The following is an 18,389-nucleotide window of genomic DNA, read 5'->3' on the forward strand; positions in this document are numbered from 1 at the left end:
ATGTGCTTATAAATAATGTCAAATGCAATCTAAATATCAACTTTAATCAAACGGGATTTATGGGTGGGAGACAAAAGGATAATAATAACTAAAACAAAACTCATTGTACACATTTAATCTGTGCCTATTTTTTCTGAATAGTTCTATGCTGTTATATAACTCTATATACTAGATATATATCTATACTGAGGGGGTCTGTGATTGTTTTTCTTTCTTTCTTATAGTTAATGTGATCTACATACTGTAGTTTTCCAGTAGATCTGATATCTGCAATACAGGAATGATTCCATGCAAAAGCACATGATCATACGACAATAACTCGAGATACTCACGCACACGGTTCATTCTCTGTGTGTGTGTGTGTGTGTGTGTGTGTGTGAGAGAGAGAGAGAGATCTGAAAAAGGAGATCATATAAATGTGAATAGACTGCGACCTTCGCACTTTAACCTACACACGGGAGTGTGTGTGTGTGTGTGTGTGTGTGCGTGTTGGAAACACGTCAGTGTGTGTGAGCGGCGGAGTCTCAGTGACTACACAGGAAAAATACGTTGCTTTCAACTTCTGTACAAGTGTAGTGACTTGGCTGCGTGCTTTTTGATAGCTTCTGCTCTCCAGCCATGAAAAGTCTGAAACAGAGACTGAAGAAACACGAAGCGTCGAGCAGCGTGAGTAAGATTGATTTGAACAGATCCAGTCTTATCGGCTACTTTTTTTTTTTTTGGTCACTGAGGGGAGTTTAGGAAATAGCTTTGGCTACTTGCTAGCCTCCTGAGGTGGGGCTTTAGTAGAAAAATGAAGGGTGTGGGCTCCTCAAAAACAACGAATTGATATATTTGTACGTTTTTTCCTTTTCTTTAGAAAATTAAATTCCAAAGAAATATGGACTATTATTATTATTATTATTATTATTATTATTATTATTATTATTGTTAACCACTGTAGGTGCAGTGGTTTGTGATCCACGAGGCTGTCAAAATCCTGTCAGATTTGCACCTGACTGTTAAACCATAGTAACCTGCAGAAAATTCTAGATAAATCTCACATCTCACGATTAGTCTTTACAGTTATACTTGAAAAATACAGTATACAAAAAATCCAAAAAGTGAATCCATATGTATTTGAGTGTTTTAGATGGAGCAGCAGTGTTTCAAATCTGCATTGCCTGAAGTGTATGAAGATTATTTCCCTTTACACATTCCACATGTGCTTGTTTTACAGTAAATTATTCAGCTACGCTGATGTTATTCTAGGTATTTAGAGATTCATTCCCTTAAGAACGCCGCATGCCTTTTCAGTTGAGCGGGTTAGAGCTATATTAACTCAGATATAAATCCCAGCATTCTCATGAAATGCTGTCCTAAGGGTGTCCTGTCTCTGGACGTGAAGTCATGTGGACAGAATTTAATACAGTGCGTGTACGCACAGATTGTTTACTGTTGTCGCTTTTTGTATCTAGCTGTCATGTTTACCTGACTTTACAGGCTATGGACTGGAATAAGTATGACGAGCGTCTCCTGAAAGCAGTGGAGAATGGTGATGTGGACAAAGTCTCCAACACACTCAGGAAAGGAGCAGTCGCCACCAAACTGGACGCTGATGGCCGATCTTCGTGAGTGTCACCATTTTATATCACCGCCTCTAATCAAAGAGAAGACTGTTGGTTTCGCTACCATTCCTGCCATGAATTTCACCGTGTACACATATTTCATCTGGTATAATGAAATATGTGTACTACTGACTTGATTGTGCAGAGTACAATTTCTTTTTGGGGAAAAAAAGATGCATGTGCATTTACTGTTTACATTTGTATTCCTATTTTCTCTTTTTCTCTTGTCTTACTCATCTTTTGGCACCAACATCTGCTTTATATTGCAACTGCACAGACAGATTCACAGATAGAAGCTGAATGAGCACATAGTGATGGGTTTTGCTTTTGATTTTTCCTCTGCAGTGCTTAGTGCTTGTTACCTTTGAGGTTTGTAGACATGTCTTCCTCTGCAGCGTGCTTTCACTGAATTTGAAATCTGGGATGATTTCGAACCTCTTCTTTATATTGCTGCACAGGGCTTTATAGTGCTTCTTTATAGATTAAAGCACTATAAAACTAGGAAATGCTCCTTTTCTACATAAACTCTGCATGTAAGTCTCTGTAATAAATTGACCGGGGCTAGAATATTAATGAGGGTGTGACCATCCTAAAACACACAATTAGAAATCGTTTGAAACACAGGTTTGGGTGCTGTTAGATTCATATTAATTGAGGTTTTGAGGAGAATGTTATTCTTTGGACTTGACACTACCCCACATTATTGTAATGAATGTCTTTTGTGAGTTTTAAATAGGGAAGGGAGGGAAGGGGGGCGAGGGGGGGGTCCAGTGTGTGTCTTCTAGCTGCTATGGAACACAGCAATACAGCAAAGTAATCATTGTAAATGTGTCAGGGCTTTCAACATGACTTCTAAAGATTTAGCTGGTTAATATACTGTTTTGCTTTAGGGGACATTTTGAGTTCATTTGGCCTAATTTAGGTTCATTTGTGCCCTTAGATGGAAGGTCACTACAAATCAGTATTTTTATCATGATGGGAGTGAGCTTTTCTAGGATGACAATGTCTCCATCCTCAGGGCATGAGGGCTTACTGACAGGTTTGATGAAGATGAGAAGGAAATGATGTCAATAATATGCTATAGCCTACACTTAAACCAGATCTTATAGGAGATTTTGCACCACCATTATCAAAACACCAAGTGAGAGGATGTCTTTAGTAAGAAAGGTGTTCTTCGCTCCGGTACAATTCCTGAGGTGTGTAGAATCAATCCTAAGGTGCATTGAAACTGTTCTGGTGGCTTGTGGTGGCAGCTTTTAAAATTTGAACTCTTTTAAACAATGTAACGTTAGAATATAATACAATATGTTATAATATAATATAATATAATATGCAGTCTTATATTCTTTTTGCAAACTGTTAAGAAATAAGATTAGTTACAGAAAGAAATAGAGAACTGAAGATTGTGTTGTTTTCCTACTTTAAGTTTAAGCTTAGCATTGACTCTTCAATGTTGAATCATAAATAAGAAGTCAGTCTGTTTTTTTAAAAGGCCATTACATAGTGGCAAAACGGATAGGGTGGCCGCCTCACAGCTCCAGGCTTGTTCGTTTTGTCCAACCTCCCAAAAGTATGCTGGTAGGTGGATTGACTGCTCTAAAATTGCTCCTAGGTATGTGTGCATGGTGCCCTGTTATGGACTGGTGTATTTCTGCATCATGGTCAGAATAGTATACGCATCCACCGTGACCCTGACCAGGATAAAGTCAGACATAAAGCTGAAGATAAAGCTGAACACAAAGTTGAAACTGAATGAATGAATGATAACGTGTCATCTATCTCTCCCTCCACCTCCCTACTCTCATCAAATGAAAATACTGAGCTAGCGCAAGCTTGTTGGATGAATACCGATGAATAAAACCGTTTTCTAGCAAGATATCCTGTTCATGCTGAAATATATCAGACAAGGAAAATATGTCATGATTTATGTATTACATTGTCTTTACCGTACATTAAATTAAGGATTGATCCTATCTGTATCCCATAGTGCATTTTCTGTCTTCTTGCTTCCTCTTCTTAATGGCCCTTGTCTTTTTCTAACCTCGTACTTCACAGACACAAAGGCCAATCTTTGTAACTTTCTGAAATAAATGCATTTCAATCAATTGCAGTGAAATTATTAATATAAACTATAAAATATAAGACTTCTCATTCTTTCAATGCAGGCTTCACCTAGCAGCAAGCAACGGGCTTATAAATAGCCTCAATGTTTTCCTTGCCCACGGTGTCAACCTACGCACAGCAGATGCTGCTGGTAAGAGTCATTCTCCACTCTTAAATGAACCATTGTACTTGATTTTGCACTGATTGTGGGACTGCGATGTGCGACTGAGCACATGTAAAGCATGTCTCATACATTAATAGCTTCTTATTCTGCAGGTAAAACTGCACTGCATCTTTCTTCAAGAGGCGGCCATTCTGCCTGTGTGCAGCGTTTGTTGCAGGTACAGCAAGTTTTGCTTTCACTCACTAACAATTGCAGGAAGAATGGTCGGTGAACTAGCTGCCTTGGAATAACAAGTTAAGGTTGTACCATGTTTGCTGTAAAACAACCCTGCCAAAAAAAAGATCTTTCAAAAGCCTGTTGAACAAGATCTAGTGACAGCTGTTTTGTTTTCTGTTCTTCTTTGCTGCCTGTAGTCTTTGTGCTTTTCTCCTTTTGTTCCCTCACATAAAACACTTAAGCTGAGGCAAGGTCGGAGCAGGTTTTTGTACCATAGCAACACAACCTCCTCAGTGTACAGTAAACAGTGAGAAATCATAAAATAGCTACTTCAGGGTTAAGGAAGATAGCGTCGGCACTCCTTCCTGAGTGAAAAATGATAGCCTTGACTAAAGAAAAAGTAGTGGCAATGACAGAAATTGTATTGTATTGCAAAAACAGAAGGAATTTTTAATCGTTGTTGTCCTTAAATAATAATAATAATCATAATCATAATAATAATAATAGTTTTTTTTTATGTCAATCTGTGGTGTAAAAGAAAGAAAAGGAATGAGTGTTTGATCTGTAATGGTTAATCCATTCAGGTAATAATCAAAGATTGTTTTGCAGTGTAAAAGTCCTGTTGACAGCACAGATCTGCAAGGGAGGACAGCTTTACATGAAGCAGGTGAGCAGAACATCTAATACCTCTTACATGTCTTTGTGACACTACACCACCTTTGTTCATTATGTTCCCCAACATTATTTCTCACATAGACCTGGACAGAATACTAAAGTCCGGAAATGCTACATTCCACGTTTTGTGTCATTGTCCAATGAGTAACTAATGATGGCATATTCCCTTATGATTATGACAACGTCCACTATAAAGCTTTATATACTCCACAGCCACTTTATAAGGAAAAACTGGATAGGAACAATTGCTGGTGATGTGATGGGTGTTCTGGTGCACTATGGCTGCCGTCGCATCATCCAGGTGGATGCTACACACTAGTGGTGGTTAAGCAGACTAACCCCCCCTCCCTCCCCCATACTATGAAAGTGCTTTGAGTGTCTAGAAAAGCGCTATATAAATGTAACTGTAACTAACTAACAATATTATGTAGCACACGTTTTCTCTCAGAACAGCCTCAATTCTTCATGGCACGACTTCCAGAAGGTTCTGGTCCATGTTGATATGATTGCATTACATAATTGCTGCAGATTTGTCAGCGGCACATTCATGCTGTGAATCTGCCATTGTACCACATCCCGAAAGTGCTCTATTGGATTCAGATCTAGTGCCTAAAAAGGAAGTTTACTGAATTCATTGTAATGTTCATGGAACCAGAATGAGATGACGTGCTTTCTCACATCTCCATTATAATGCTGGAAGTAGCCATTACAAGATGGGGACATTGGGATGCACAAAAGGATGCACGCAGTCACCAACGATACTCAGGCTGAGAGTTCAAATGAGGCTTGTTTGGTATTAAGAGGGCCAGTGTGTGCGAAGAAAACATTCCCCACACCAATATACCACCAACCTGAACTGTTTACACAAGGCAGGTTGGGTCGATGGATTCATGCAATGCCAAATTCTGACCCTGCCTTCCTTTCAGGGAGTCACAAAAGTGAGCACACCCATGAAGAGGAATGTACTATATTGAGAACTGCAGATCACGTCATAATTTGAGATTAGTCAGGCCAGGCAGTATTTTTCCAACTGTCCAGTTTCAGTGAGCCTGTACCAACTCTATCCCAAGATAACTGTTCTTGTCTCAATGCCTGCTGTTGCAGCTCATCCATCTTCCAAGTGTTGTGCATTCTGAAATGCTTTTCTGCTCATCACAGTTCTAAAGAGTCGCTATTTAATTGCCTCACCTTGGACCAGTTTGGCCATTCACCTCTGACTCTCTCATCAACAAATGGTTTTACAAACCAGTCCGTCTGGCACCGACATCCATGCCACAGTCAAAGTCACCCAGATCAGATGTTCCACCTTTCTGATGTTTGATGTGAACAGTAACTGAAGCTCGTCACCAGTATCTGCATAATTTTGTGCAATTTATTTGTGCTGCTGTCATATGACTGGTTGATTGGATAATTGCATGAAAGCAATGCAATAATCAGTGGTACACTGGCCGGTGAGTGTATATCAGAAACATTATTTCAGTGCTCCCTGTATACTCGGTTATCTGCATATCAATTGGCAAATGAAGCAATTTGTTTATTACAGCCAGTGCTTTCAGGGAGTCACAAAAGTGAGGACACCCCTGGAATGTGCTATATTGAGGAAGGAATGTGCTATATTGAGAGCTGCAGATCATTTTTCACATAGCACATTTTACACAGTGTCACAATGATTGTTAAAGGAACTGGGAAATAGTGACGTGAAGGTGAGCAGCACACTGATTTGTCCCCCGTATGATTTATAGATTTAATCTAGCGCAGTACATTATCAGCAAAACCAGGTGTTCAGTGGTCTCATGGATGGTGCCACATATATTCTCTCTCCAGGGGCCAAAACATTTAATACATCTCCTTGATGCTTTGGGTCACTGTTTGGGTGTGTTTTATAGGTCGATATGTATGTTATAAGCTTACATATATTTAATGAAACAAATTATTTTAAAAATGAGGGAGGTCAACATGCAATAGGATTTCAGTTTGCCTAGTCTGGGATATTTCCTGCTGAATAATCAGTGTCTTGTGTTTGTGTCATATTCACAGACTTCTTTGCCAGTTTTAAATAACACTGCTTTCATATTTCCTTTGCTGTGTATATTGTAATAATTGTATTTTCAATTTCAAAACCTGCGTGATTTTGGGCTGTTTCCCTGATATGTAACCAGATTGTTTATGATTACCGGTCAAGATAAATATTCACAGTTCAGTTCATAAGTATTTGGACAGTGAACAATATTTGTGCTTTTTCCTCTGTACACCACCACAATGGATTTGAAATCAAGCAGTCAAGATGTGATTGAATTGTACACATTCAGCTTTAATTCAATGGGCTTAATATAAATATTGCATTAACCACTTAGAAATTATGGCTATTTTTTTTTTTTTATAGAATCCCTCCATTTTCACAAGCTCAAAAATAATTGGACAAACTAACATAATCATAAATATTATGATTATTATTCATACTTATTATACATCACCAAATGCTGAGTTTCCTGCCTTGAGATGCTTTGCCACAACTGTATTGCAGCCACCTTCAGTTGCTGCTTGTTTGTAGATCTTTCTGACTTCAGTTTTGTCTTCAGTAAGTGAAAAGCATTTTCAATTGGGTTGAGGTCACTGGACATTTAAGAACATGTAATTTCTTTGCATTAAGAAGCTCTTGGGTTACTTTCGCAGTATGTTTTGGGTGATTATCCATCTGTACTGTGAAGCACCGTCCTATCAGTTTTTCAGCATTTGACCGAATCTGAGCAGAAAGTATAGCGCTATACACTTTTTATATTTATCCTGCTACTTTTATCAGCAGTCACATCATCAATAAACACCAGAGACCCAGTTTCATTGGCAGCCATATATGCCTATGCCATAAAACCTCCTCCACCATGTTTGACAGATGATGTGATATGTTTTGGATCATGGCCCTTCCTTTCCTTTTCCATTCTTCTCTTCCCATCATTCTGGTACAAGTTAATCTTGCATCAGAACCGATCAGGCTTTTTAGAGTTAGAGTAAAAATGGTATTTATTTATTTATTTATTTAGCAAAGTCTTATATGGCCTTTCTGTTCTTGAGTGTTACCAGTGGTTTGCATCTTGAGGTAAACCGTCTGTATTTACATTCATGAAGGCGTCTCTTGATTGTAGACTTTGACAATGATACGCCTACCTCCTCCAGAATGTTCTTGACTTGGTTAAATGTTGTGAAGGGGTTTTTCTTCAACAAAGAAAGAATTCTGTGATCATCCATTTTAGCTGTCTGCCAAGGTCTTCCAGGCGTTTTGGTGTTGCTGAGCTCGCCTGTGCATTCCTTCTTTTTAAGAAAGTATCAAATAGATCTGTTTTTCTTTTTCAGCCTAATGATTACTTCTTCACTTATATCGACACTTCTTTGGACCGTGTATTGAGAGTTCCCATGAACAGCTACCAAATGCAAATTCAACACTTGGAATCAACTCCAGACCTTTTATCAACTTAATTTTCTCATGAAATAATGAGGAAACAGGCTGCAATTATTCCAATTAAATTTGAGCCTGTGAAAATGGAGGGACTCTGTATTAAATGGCTGTAATTCCTAAATGGTTAATGCAATATTTTTGCTAAGGCCACTGAATTAAAGCTGAAAGTTTACACTTCAATCACATCTTGATTGCTTCATTTCAAATCCATTGTGGTGATGCACAGAGGCAAAAATACAAAAAATGTGTCACTGACCAAATACGTATGGACCTGACTGTATATACACTCAGCATTGTATGAGTGGAACCCACATGATGTTTATATTAGCTTGTTTGTTCAGCTTATGCAGGTCACACTACAATAATCAAAATGCTGTGTAGCAGCGGTGCAAGTGTCAGTGCTGTCGACAAGGTAAGAACAAAACTTGGATCTGTGTGGTTTTGCACTTCACCAACTTCACTACCTAACTTCACTCAGTGCAGCAATAATTACACCAGACACTGAAAAAAAACAGTTTACTTGCAAAGTCTTTCCTGTTCTAGAAGCTCTGTGTATATATACCCTAATTGCCACACCTAATTATCAAACATGCTTTAATCTGTTTACATTTGACCACATCCTTAAAACAAAGATACACTGTAAAATTATTATCAATTAATGCAAGGAAGGAGACATCTAAAGAAAATAAAGATAGCGATATGTATATAGAACCTTTGCTAGTGAAGAAAGCTTTGTTACAGTTTTTTTTAAATACAAGTTTTAAGCCAGAAATTTATTCAAATGTCAGATGTTGTGGTTTATGTAATAAAAAATGTTGTTTTTTCCTCAGGATGGTCGTTCTCCTTTGATGATAGCAGCACAGATGGGCCATACCCGAGCTTGTCAACAACTTTTAAATTGTGGGGCTTCAGTCAATCTTCGAGACAAGCAAAATAAGTATGCTGTTTTCTTTCTGTTCTTATTTACATTCTAAATGATGGCTATCCAAAAAGGCCAGTGTGGCTACGGGTTTTCATTCCACCCAAGCAGGAACCACATATGATTTCACATGTTTAATCAGTTATCCTTGGTCATCAGATGACTCTTTGCTGTATAAACCTGAGCGTCGCTTTGAAAATGCTAAATTAGGTCTCTGTGCCTAATTCAAAATTTAGACATTTATTTATATTTTGGGGGGAAAAACCCCCAAGTCTATTCGAAAATATCACATTCAAGTACAATAAAAAATAGCAGACAGGATTGGTTGGAATTCCTTTGTGGGCAGGAGGGAGTAGGATTAAAAGCCAATTCCCTGCACAGTTCTAGAATATGGACAACTTGTGTGTGTTAATAAAAATAAAGGAAAAAAGAACAAGTATTTAAAGATCCAGTTAGGAATTGTTTCATTGTCATCTTAAGTCTAGACCTACAGCAATGATAAATGCATGCATTATCTGTGGCTCCCAAGTGGCGCAACAGATTAGTATTTGCCCTATGGTTGGGAGATCACGAGTTAATACCACGACAATGCCACAAACAATCTGTGGCCAGGAGCCAATGGAGGAAAACTTCCTGTGTTCTCTGGGTGGGAGGGGTGGCATACCCCATCTCTCTCTCTCTCTCTCTGTCACACTCTGTCTTATGATAGCAGAAAACTGGTTAGTGGGTGGTTGGAATTGGCTGAACTGAAGAGAAAAATCAATATTTATGGTTCTCCCATAGTAGCTGCACTTCCTGTTTGGCCAATTAAGAATATTTATTTAAGAATACTTGTTTGCTGAATGAGGTCATCCATCAGTACTGTAGTATTGAGAGAAATCAATACTGGAATGTTGAAGTGTGTTTCAAAGAAAATAAAAGGAGATGAATTGTATATAAAACAACATTACAGTACATTATTGATGGAAGTATGTGTTTATATAAAATCTTTACACACAGGAACTGTAGTAAATAAGGAAAAGGTCAGGGTGATGTTGTCTGGTGTGCTCCTTAATAAGAGAATGCATACAATCAATGAACTTTTGTACACATTTATCTAATAGAGATGAGCCATGGGTCATGGTACCAAAATGTGCTCTGAGGATCTGTTATAAGGTCTCAATGACATCGTCTTTGTATATAAAGTGCTATTCTCTCTGGGTTTGTGTGTGTGTGTGTGTATGTGTGTGTGTGTGTGTGTAGGACTGCACTCATCTTGGCTTGTGAGCACGTTTGCCGTGAAGTAGTGGAGGTCTTGCTGAAGCATAAGGCAGATGTCACTACCGTGGACCTGCATGGCCATGACTTGTGCCACTACGCCCGACTTAGTGGAGACCAAGCCTTGATCATGATGATCAAACAAGCCTGGGATGCAGCCAGCAAAGGCAAGTCATCTAAAGCAAGCAGCAGCTTAACTCTAGGGAGGAAAAGTTGTACCTGGCAAGATTTGGCAAGTAGTATTATTGTTTTAATCCAGCCTATTCTGCTTCCTCTCAAACATGGCTGTACATGTAGCACGTACAATACATTCTTTTGTTGATTACAGATATTGCAGGGAGATATTAGAGTTATGTGATGTATATGGATACGTTATCAGAAAACTGTACTCAGTTTTTACTGAAGGCCAGCATTTTTATAGTGCAGCGTAATGGCCTATGGGGTTAGTTTTCTCATTGAATGCCGGTACATCAGTGCTTTAAGCTAGAAATAAATGAATTTGGCAAGAAGTGCCATTTATTACAGATCACTGATCCCGGTTTTTTCTACTCTGTCTGCTTCCCTTAAGCCTTTATGGGTGTGTGCATGGCACATGTTGTATTCTGTTAGATGTTGTTGGCACTTGTCTATGAATAAGCTTATTAAAGAAAAACATGTGAGCTGAATCAATGTTTCAGCTGTCTGGCATTGGGATGTAGGCCCCTACTGAATACATTAAAGTAGTTTCTCTTCTGAAGAAGTATTCTGATGTATTTTTCAAGTGCTGACTGCTGTGAAATTTACTACAACATAAAACAAAGCCACAGCCCCAAGTGACAAGAATTGTGTTATGACCCTGGCTGTAGAGCTAGCCCTGAGCACTGTTGTTCGTGCTGTAAATAAAATAAAGAAAACACAACCATGAAAATATTATAGATTTGGTACTGAAACATTGAACAAGATCTCAATGATAAATAAATTACTCTTGTGTTTTTTGTTTTGTTTTTTTTATACTGCTATAGAGGCTTCCAGGACTGGTCCACAGTTACAGCAGCAGGTAAGGATGGAATGGAAAACTTGGTCTCAAAGGGAAGGGTTTGAATTGTTATTTATGAGTTATGTTTTAAATGATTTAATGATGCTACTAAGACAAACATGTCCTACCTCCCTTTCTGCTTCTTGGTTTTACTTTGGCTCACCACCAGTATCTAAACAAAAGCTCTTCTCCTGGTTCTCCTGCTTGTGTCTATTAATCTTACTGCAACCTAGATGCCAAACTGCTAATAATAAAGAAGCAGCCCAATTCTGTTCAGCGGTGGGTGAATGGGTGATGTTCAATCTCTGCCATGTTAAAATCAATAATGAAAAATAATAAAAGCGTGCTGTTTTTCTTTCCTTTTCTGCAGAGGTCAGTGAATAATGAAACACATGCTCTTGTGAGGACGATGAGTATACAGGTAAGCATAATATTACTGGTGATTCGGAAATTAACCTGTAAGTTCTTCTACTATTATTCGACTTTATGCTAGTTATGCCTGAACTAGACAGGGGTCTAATAGATTATTTAAAATTGTAGTATAATAGAGCATAGTGTCACTAATATGATAATAATGATAATGAGTCTTTATTGGTCACATATACAGTAGAGCACAGTGAAATTGTTTTCTTTGCATACCCCAGCCTGTCAGGAAGCTGGGGTCAGAGCGTAGAGTCAGTCATGATACGGCGCACCTGGAGCAGAGAGGGTTAAGGGCCTTGCTCAAGGGCCCAAAAGTGGTAGCCTGGCAGTGCTAGGGCTGGGGCAGTCCTGGCAGCGCTTGAGCAAGGCCCTTAACCCTCTCTGCTCCAGGGGTGCTGTATCATGGCTGACCCTGCGCTCTGACCCCATCTTCCTAACATGCTGGGGTATGCGAAGAAAAAAATTTCACTGTGCTGTAATGTATATGTGACCAATAAAGACTCATTATCATTATGCTATTCACCCAAGTAGGCCTACATCTTATAAAAACCTTTTCAGAAGCTTCATGTTTCTTAACAGTCATTATCTCTTTTTACAGGCTCCCGCTAAAGGCCCATCTTCAGGCATCAGCTGCCTTAACACCGTTCCACCACAGCAGCATGCAGTGAGTAACACGCTATAGGTGAATGGTGGTGGTGATGGAGACTGAGCCATACAGCAGCTGTTTTCTCTCCACTGAACCAGCAGGATTTATTTTTGTGGCGTTTAGTTGTGAATAATCTTTCATTAACGAGTGCTCTCTAAATTACAGAAGGAGTATGGCAGCCATTCAGAAAATGGTAAGAGTTGGACTTTAGAATTGTAAACAGTAGCACATATAATGGTGGCTCTGCTGTTTTGACGTTCAGTTTTTGTGCCTTCAAGGAAAAGATAACCTACAGAGTTATCATCCAGATTGTGCACAGGTACATTCCTTATTCTAATAATCATCTCTCTTATTGTTCCTTACACTGGTCCTTTCATTTTTATATTCATTATGACATGCTGAAGGTGACATTCAGCCATTCCATTTTTATACCCTCACTACTTTTATCTGTCAATTTGATTAGGATTAGAAAGCACATTTCTGTAATGTAGGCAATGATAACGTTTTCTCTTCACTATGTTGCGCAGTCTCAACTATGAGTATGTAATCTGAAGTTAAGCTCTTGACTGCTCAAAGAGATCTGCTAACAGAATATTTCAGCAGAAGGTCTACTTCTTTATCAGTTCTTGAAAAATTCTTTCCAGGTTAGTCATCATGCCCCTCATTCAGCAGCTCCGGCCTCATTCAAAGCAAAGGAGGTGCTGGCTGGTGAGGCTGATCTCCTTAAGAGGGAACTATGGGAGACGAGGCGGAGGCATGATGCTGCCCAGGAAGAGCTGTTCAGGTTGGATGCGGCTCTAGTCCTACGCACTCGGGACTATGAGGAGTTGAGGAGAAGTAGTGAGCGAGCACTGCAGCAGGCCCATAGCCATGCTTGGGAGCTGGAGGAGGCACTGGGGGAGGTGCAGCGTAGAATGGCCGGCTCGGAGGCTAGGGTGAGGCAAATGCAGGCACATTTGGTAGCCATGCGTGAGAACCTAGTGGAGGATCTGAGAGTACAACTGTTCGAAGCCAGAGCAGAGCTTCATCGAGCACACGAGGAGCTTGGCCAAAGCAAGAGGGAAGCTGAGGAGCAAAAAGAGAGGAATGACATGCTCCTACAGGAGGTACACAAGCTCACTGAGGAGCTGCTGAAGAAAGAGGACATAAATGCACTGCAGGCAAGTCGGGAAGCTCCGAGAACCCAAGTGGCTTGTAAGGAAATACAAACCCCCTCGGAATGGAAGCCTGGTTCTCCAAAAGCCACCATGACGGATCTAACGAGCGAGACTCTTCAGCGAGAGCTGGATAAGAAGAGCTACATCAGCGTAGAGGAGCATGAGTCTATAAGAAGCTCACTCAGTACTGCACTTCACCAGGCACAAAGGCAGGCTCAGGAAGCACTGCTGAGGCAGCAGAAAACCAGTGAGGAAAACCAGAGTCTCACAAGAGAACTGCAGGAGCAGAGGACAGAGCTGGACACTCTGCAGGAGGCCCTACAGGCCCGGTTTGTGCCTGTGGCTATGCTGGAGACGAAGGAGAATGAGGTAGCTCAGCTTAGGCTGACTCTTAAACAGATGGAGAAGAGCATGGAGAGGGATGAGGAAGGCAAGAATGCAAGTGCTGAACTGCAGAAGCCGCCTCAGCCTGAGCAAACATCTCGGTGCGATAGAGGCACACAGACTGAGGAAACTCTAGAAAAGCGTACACCCACCACTGTCAACTGTAAGGAGGCAACTGAAATGCTACTAACTACTGCTGATGGACAAAATAAGGTTTGAAGAACAAATTCTCATCATTCAAACCACATTTCTATTCAAACTATATTATTTCTGTTAGCAGTGTAAATGTGTGATAGTTCTAGCAGTATTTCTGAGCACTACCGATTTTTTGTTTGTTTGTTTGTGGCTCACCCAAACTGTTTTCCATTCCAGGATTCAGAGATAATAGTGGAGGCAGAAGGTCAGAGGGCGGCTCAGAACAGCTCAACACACAGTAGTGTCCATAGCCTTGTGCACTCAGACAGCAGCACCATCCTGCAGGCCCACATTAAGAGCCTGCAACAGCAGCTAGAGGTCAGTCCCCCCTACAAACCGAGTAGTTTAAAAGACCTCTCTTCTGCTCCACTCTTAGCACAGACAGGCACTAATTTTGCTCTGATTATGTTTGCAATTTCATCCACAGTATTTTGCACCTGCACTCTCTGTAGTGTTTTCTAATGAATTGTCTGATCAAGACTCTTTGGATTGAAAAGCGTTTGACCCTTCGAACACAAACCACTATAAACCGGATCATTATTTCTATTCATGCGTATATTTGCTGCAAATTTTCACATAGTCTTTCACTCAAAAGCATCATGCTCTCAGCAGAAATGAATTCAGCTAGTGGCTGAATGGAAGCCAAAGAAATATTTGTGATACCAATCTTATGCTTTCAATAGGTATATGCATATTGTTATTGCATTACGGTGCTGGAAATGGGCCAGCAGTGCGTTTCAAGCACTTTTTTTCGAGCAGCAGAAAATGGAGGCTACCTCACACCCACCTGTACACATGAGCCTGGTATCCAGAGAGACCCTCACTTTAGTTGATTGTGCACAAATTGCTACCAACAAGCATTTTGCCATTTTACCCACATGCTGGAGTTTGCCATGAAATTGTCTCATATTATCAGGAGAATTGAGATGGCTTGAACTAAATCACATTTTCAAGTACTTATTGAGATGAAATTACTTTGACAAAAACTCAGCCACTTAACCCTCCTGTTATATTGGGAAAAATAAAGTTACCTCCATTATGTTTTGGGTCAGAGTGACTTCCACAATTTTAAATACACATAAAAACGGCAAGAAAAAGTCCGAGACAAGCCATAAGAATAAATATTTGCATATACTCTAAGTTCATGACCCTAAATGAGGAAAGTAAAAAAATTCAAAGAGAAAAAGAGAGATTAACCAGACATCTCAAATGTAGAAATGAGTCAAATTGACCTATAACATAATAAAAGTGTTAAATGACTTCTTGTGCTTACTTCCTTACACTGGATCTTAATGTTTCTTATTATGATGTAGGGAAGAAAACTTGACTTGTTGATGTCATTTTCGAATGTTTGTTCTGGTATACAAAGGGCCACGTTAAGAAGCTTACATTTTTTCTAAATGTCACAATTATGATGTCCAGGTTGAGATCACATGTACTGAAGTCACATTTGTATTTGTTTGTCACGATCGTATTTGTCTAACAGAGATCAGTGGTGTTTCTTCCTGGTTTCAGTCCTGTAACTGTGTCCAGCAGAATCTCACAGGCTCTCTATCTTCACAAACACTTCCTTTTTCTCCTGCTGTTACTCTCCTGCTAATATGTGTATGTGTATTTGTGTCTGTGTGGCCGTGGCCAAGGTCAAGCTTTCTTGCCTTATCTGTAAACTTCTGCTATGGACACAGAGTTAACAGATTCGGTTGCCATGGATTATGCAGAAGTGAGCTTAAAAAAATGCTTATTGTTCTGTGCATCCTTAATACATTTCTGTTTTATCAGATTCATGATCGGTCAAAAAACATTCTCCATTCAAATCATTTACATAACCAGGACACACCACAAGCTATAGTATGTGTGTTGTATTTAATTGCAGTGTATGGATTTTTTACTTTTTTTTGCCCATTCATAATGTAAGAGCTAGTATAAGAGTCTGAGTGGTTTGAATGGGACAATTAATTGCAGGTTATCTCTCTCTCTCTCTCTCTCTCTCTCTCTTTCTCTCTCTCTAGAACTCTGAAAGACATTATAGACAAGTTCTTGGTATATATCGTGCACGTCTTCTCAGTGCAGCACAGGTATGATTTAAAGCTTACAATACTATACCATAACATATGTACAGTATATTGTCCTTAATAACCACTTTAAGTTCCAGGACCCTTTCATTGGTCTCACACTCCTCACTCTTTACACCACATATGCCTGCCTATTAATTTCACAGTAGTTACCGAATATTTTATAGAATAATCATAGTTAATATTATACGCAGTGTAATATTAAACTACGGATAGTATGCTTGAAGATGGATCATTAAATAATGTGCTTGGAGCTGGAGGGGTTAAATGGTCGATATGTTTGACCCTAACACTATGACCAAAGCAGTTTTAGATATAGTTAAGGACTAATCATTGTTGATTTTTTTTTTTGTATTTGCAGGGTTACATGGATGAGGAGGCCAGATTGGCACTGATTCAGATTGCCAAAATGAGACAGGAGTGTGTATGTTGATCATTGCTTATCTCTGTCTCTCTAGGTCAGAGTCTCTGCATTATTCTCTCTAACTCTCTCTATCTGAGTGTGTATGTGTGTGCATGAGAGAGCGAGAGAGAGAGAGAGAGAGAGAGAGAGAGAGAAATGTATAATTGTATTATTGCTTATGTTTAGGATTGAAACCACTTGTGAAATATCGGTGACAACTACTGTACACAAGTTCATGCGCCTTTTATTCAATATTATGTAAATATATTAAATAATTATTATTTTATCAAATGTATAATATGTACAAATTACTAACTGTTCTTTTTTTATGGCTTCTTCTAAAGAAAATATTCACCATCAAAGCTCTTGTCCTTTTTTTCTTCTTTTTTTTGAAGATATAAACTTTACATTTCTTGAGACCTTCTGATCTGGGTATGGTTAATGATTCAGGTATCTTAATTAAGTGGCTGTTACTGCTTCTGTACATGTTGGAGGAACAGGACTGCCCTCTTGTGGATTCTGCTGCAAACTGATTTGTAGTGAGGAGATATGGAGGTTGTACAATACAGATTGTACTGATGTACTGATTTTGTACAAATGCTTTGTAGTCAAACTCACCTTCACGGACTAATAGAGTCTGGTGAGTGGACCCTGTCCAGGGCCTGAATGTAAAGTGCAGTCTATCCTCACACAACAAATTTCTACTAATATTGATTAGAATTCCCACTTTCTCCAAGAAAGACAATAATTGCACAGTTAATAAATCCTAGCCTCTTAAAATATATCCAGACATTTACTATACCCCCTCTCGGTCATGCTGTTATTTTTTTCTCTATCAAAATCCTGTGCAACCCTTTTATACATTCTCCAGAACCTCTCCTCATATGGCTTTCATTTAAGCAGTAACCTGAGAAATTATTCTTGTAGCCCACGTTCACCTCGGCGCAGTCATCCATCGGCTTTCTTATTTCTATTAATAAGATTTATGTTTTAAGGACAGCTCTAATCCCTGCGCTCACACTCGCACCTCCATTTGTGTGTTTTCCATTCCGTGGCTGAACAGAGTTATTGTGGCCAGTGTGGTTTTATTCACTTTCTCGGCCTGGGTGGCTGTACTGCAAATGCAGCTGGTGAAAGCAGTATTATTTTGTGAAAGAAAAGAACCTTTTGGCATGAGGACTATGGTTTTTAAGGCTGGAGATATTCTGCAGGAGAGAGAAACTTAATACGCCATTTAACTTTGAAGCCAAGCCAGCCACATTCCCCTCCTCCACCCCTTCTCCTCAATTTGTTCAGTTGAAATCCACTTCCATGCTCTGGCCATTATTGTGAGTTTCTGGTTTATATTTAAAAGGAGCACAAACCACAACATTGGTTTCTAGTTTAGTTCTTTGCGGTCTGATCTGTCAAAGCCGTTCTCAGTAATTATGGTGAACGCCTTTCAGTGTGCCTGGAGATTTGCCTTTAATCAGATTTCCAGTGCTCTAACCAGAACCAGATGGCTGCTTTTGGTTTGGTTTTGCTCATATTCTTTAGTGCTCTTAAAGATCATAACATGGCATTTAACAGCCTCCTAACAAGTGTTGGCTGCATGTGGCTCCACCCGTGACTCAAAGCTTGTTCCTTCACAGCCGTAACTTGTGCTGTAATCAGATCACTTTAAAGGAGGTAAATTTTCCCTCTGATTTAAGCCACATAAGCCAGCACACTAGTACCATTCCAGACGTTTCATGCTATATCTT

The 18,389-nt window shown here is 39.5% G+C and overlaps 1 protein-coding gene across 1 annotated transcript; it reads left to right on the plus strand.

Annotated features, from left to right (window-relative positions):
• Window positions 1-39: 39 nt before the first annotated feature.
• On the plus strand, window positions 40-18,219 carry uacaa (uveal autoantigen with coiled-coil domains and ankyrin repeats a). Its single transcript, XM_053623066.1, has 17 exons — window positions 40-666; window positions 1,483-1,610; window positions 3,773-3,861; window positions 3,987-4,051; window positions 4,660-4,717; window positions 8,518-8,588; window positions 9,007-9,113; window positions 10,338-10,519; window positions 11,354-11,388; window positions 11,738-11,788; window positions 12,389-12,454; window positions 12,602-12,629; window positions 12,715-12,755; window positions 13,081-14,190; window positions 14,350-14,490; window positions 16,182-16,247; window positions 16,606-18,219. The coding sequence occupies exons 1-17, from the start codon at window positions 619-621 to the stop codon at window positions 16,675-16,677; spliced, it is 2,358 nt and encodes a 785-aa protein (XP_053479041.1). The 5' UTR covers window positions 40-618; the 3' UTR covers window positions 16,678-18,219.
• Window positions 18,220-18,389: the final 170 nt, after the last annotated feature.

This window comes from Ictalurus furcatus, chromosome 4 (genome assembly GCF_023375685.1).
Source record: "Ictalurus furcatus strain D&B chromosome 4, Billie_1.0, whole genome shotgun sequence".
In the NCBI taxonomy this organism is placed as follows: Eukaryota; Metazoa; Chordata; class Actinopteri; order Siluriformes; family Ictaluridae; genus Ictalurus; species Ictalurus furcatus.